Source organism: Mandrillus leucophaeus, unplaced genomic scaffold (assembly GCF_000951045.1).
Source record: "Mandrillus leucophaeus isolate KB7577 unplaced genomic scaffold, Mleu.le_1.0 Scaffold40, whole genome shotgun sequence".
Taxonomy (NCBI): domain Eukaryota; kingdom Metazoa; phylum Chordata; class Mammalia; order Primates; family Cercopithecidae; genus Mandrillus; species Mandrillus leucophaeus.
The window spans coordinates 4,808,641-4,811,191 of NW_012104254.1; the positions used below are offsets into that span (position 1 = coordinate 4,808,641).

Sequence of the window (2,551 nt, forward strand, 5' to 3'; positions counted from 1 at the left end):
TGCCGCTCGGCGGATGGGCCGGGCCTGCGTTCTCTCCTCCTTCCTCCCCGCCTCCGGCTGCCGGCAGGACCTTTCTCTAGCTGCCGCTGGGACCCCGTGTCATCGCCCAGGCCGAGCACGGTGAGGCCCTCAGGGAGCCCGGGGGCGCGATCTCTGCCAGGTCTTCGGTGCCCGGGCTCATTGCCCTGAGGCTGGCGCGAGGCCCGGGCTCAGTGGCCAAGATGGGGCCAGGGCAGCGGGTGGCGTGGGGGTGTGTGGATGAATGAGGCGCTGTCGGACTAGGCCGCGAGTCGGGAGATCGGCCTAACCTCACGCGGGAAAACCCTGGGAAAAGCCTTCTCCCGAGGCCGGGACGCCCGGTGACCCCGTCCGGAGAGGAGGATGGGGGTGGGGCCCACTTTGGGTGGGCTGCCGGCCACCCCTCGGTAGACCAGAGGACCCGACAGGCGCTGTTCATGTGTCTGTTCTTTGGAGGCCTGGGGGTTGGCCAGGAACAGGTGTCAGGACGCTGAGAAGGGAAATTCCTGGCGCTCGGGGTCAGGGATCAGAGGCTGGAATACTACTACGAGGGCTTGGCCCCAGCGTGGTCCTAGGAGATACAACTCTCAGCCAGAATACAGGGACAGTTTTAGTTCCCAGCTTCTGAGACGTGAGCTTAGCGGTCCTTGTGATTTCACTTTGCAGTACAAGAGTGGGACTAATTCTGCACGCATGATTTGGAGACAGAACTAGTAAGGGACAGAGAAAGTTTCTACTTGTAAATAAAAAGTTCCATCGATTAATTTACGATTAGAAATAGTAACCATAGTGTAGATTATGGAGGTTGCTTATGAGAACTGATGAGCCTCAGTGCCAAAGGTGGCGGGGACTTTGTGGAAGGACCCCAGTATCTGGTGGGTGTTCATCTATGTGAAAATGGGGATTGTGGGCGAATGGGAAGGATAAGATTCCAGATTATAGAGGAATGGTTTTGTGTGAAGGGTGACTTGGTTGCTGGTGGTTCCAGATGGAATTTTCTTTGACTCTCATCTATGTACGTGCTTCCAAATGCTTTCATTCATATAACCATGTATCAGGTTAAGAAATAAAGTGTTTTGTGAGCAGTCTGGATGGAAGATTGGTAGCTAAACTCTTAGTTTATCTTTGATTCCTGGTGCCACAAATATTTTATTTATTTATTTGAAACAGGGCCTCGCTTTGTCGCTCAGGCAGAGCCCAGGGGCGTGATCTCCGCGCAGTGCAACCTCCGCCTCTCGGGTTCAAGCAGTTCTCTAGCTTCAGCCTCCCGAGTAGCTGGAATTACAGGCACGCGCCCCCACGGCCAGCTAATTTTTTGTATTTTTTTTTTTAGTAGAGACGAGGTTTCTCCCTGTTGGCCAGGCTGGTCTCGACTCCCGGTCTCAAGCAATCTGTCCACCTCGGTCTCCCAAAGTGCTGGGATTACAGCGCCTGAGCCACTGTGCCTGGCCCAACAAATATTGATTTTAGATCAGTCTTTCTGGGACTTCTCAATAGCGACTTTTTTGACAACAGATAGGTTTACAGAACTTTTTAAAAATTTTTGCTAAAAAAAGGATTTAGCTCTGTGTTAGTTTTGGATCGCTATATAAAGTATGTTTTGTTCTTAATCTTAATTCAATAATGTATTTTATATGATGACATGTGTTTTGGGTCCATGTGGATAGTAAAAAGTTTTGTTCATATGTTTGCTTTGGTATTTCAGATGCCCCCTAAAAAGGGAGGTGACGGAATTAAACCACCCCCAATCATTGGAAGATTTGGAACCTCACTGAAAATTGGTATTGTTGGATTGCCAAATGTTGGGTAGGTGAACGCTGGGGCTTTTCTGATTTTCATTCTGTAAATATTTTGGGTCCTATTGTAGAAATGGGAACCGTGAGGTAATTAAAATTTAAGTTGAAGAAAAGAGGCCAGGAAGCTGGACTATTAATGTTGCAAAATTAGGCTTTAGTTTAGATGTATTTTATTGATTTCAGTGCTGGTTGGCTATGTGTGGTACCTACCTAGGCTGGCTACCGGAGGCCGTGCAGTAGGATGCTTTAGGAAATCGATTTGAAAGCTCCACTAAAAGCTTGATGGAGAAGAGGGTGACAGTTTTAGATTTCGTAGTGGAACTTGGTAGGTAAAAGCGTTGCTGTTATAAAGTGTCTAAATCTGAAAGTTCTGAGAGCAGAAATTTGAGTTTTTGTAATGTTTTCTTTTCTTTTTCTTTTTTTTTTTTTTGAGACAGAGTCTCAATCTGTCGCCCAGGCTGGAATGCAGTGGCATGATCTTGACTCACTGTAACCTCTGCCTCCCGGGTTCAAGTGATTCTCCTGTCTCAGTTTCCTGAGTAGCTGGGATTACAGGCACGCACCACCACGCCCAGCTAATTTTTGAATTTTTAGTAGAAACAGGGTTTCACCATGTTGGCCAGTCTGGTCTCGAACTCCCGACCTCAGATGATCCGCCTGCCTCAGCCTCCCAGAGTGCTGCGATTACAGGCACGAGCCACTGAGCCTGGCTGTAATGTTTTCAAAATTACAGTGAA

The 2,551-nt window shown here is 48.6% G+C and overlaps 1 protein-coding gene across 5 annotated transcripts in view; it reads left to right on the forward strand.

Moving 5' to 3' along the window:
• The first annotated feature begins 6 nt into the window (after positions 1-6).
• Positions 7-2,551, forward strand: part of OLA1 (Obg-like ATPase 1) — a 172,648-nt gene continuing 170,103 nt past the window's right edge. For 3 of the 5 annotated variants that reach the window (XM_011991889.1, XM_011991892.1, XM_011991894.1), the window contains exons 1-2: positions 7-120; positions 1,724-1,824. In XM_011991889.1, the coding sequence (XP_011847279.1) occupies positions 1,724-1,824 (101 nt within the window). In that variant the 5' untranslated portion in view covers positions 7-120. Of the gene's footprint in view, positions 121-839; positions 894-1,723; positions 1,825-2,551 lie in introns of those variants that run through there. The other 2 variants (XM_011991890.1, XM_011991891.1) reach the window with 2 other exon arrangements.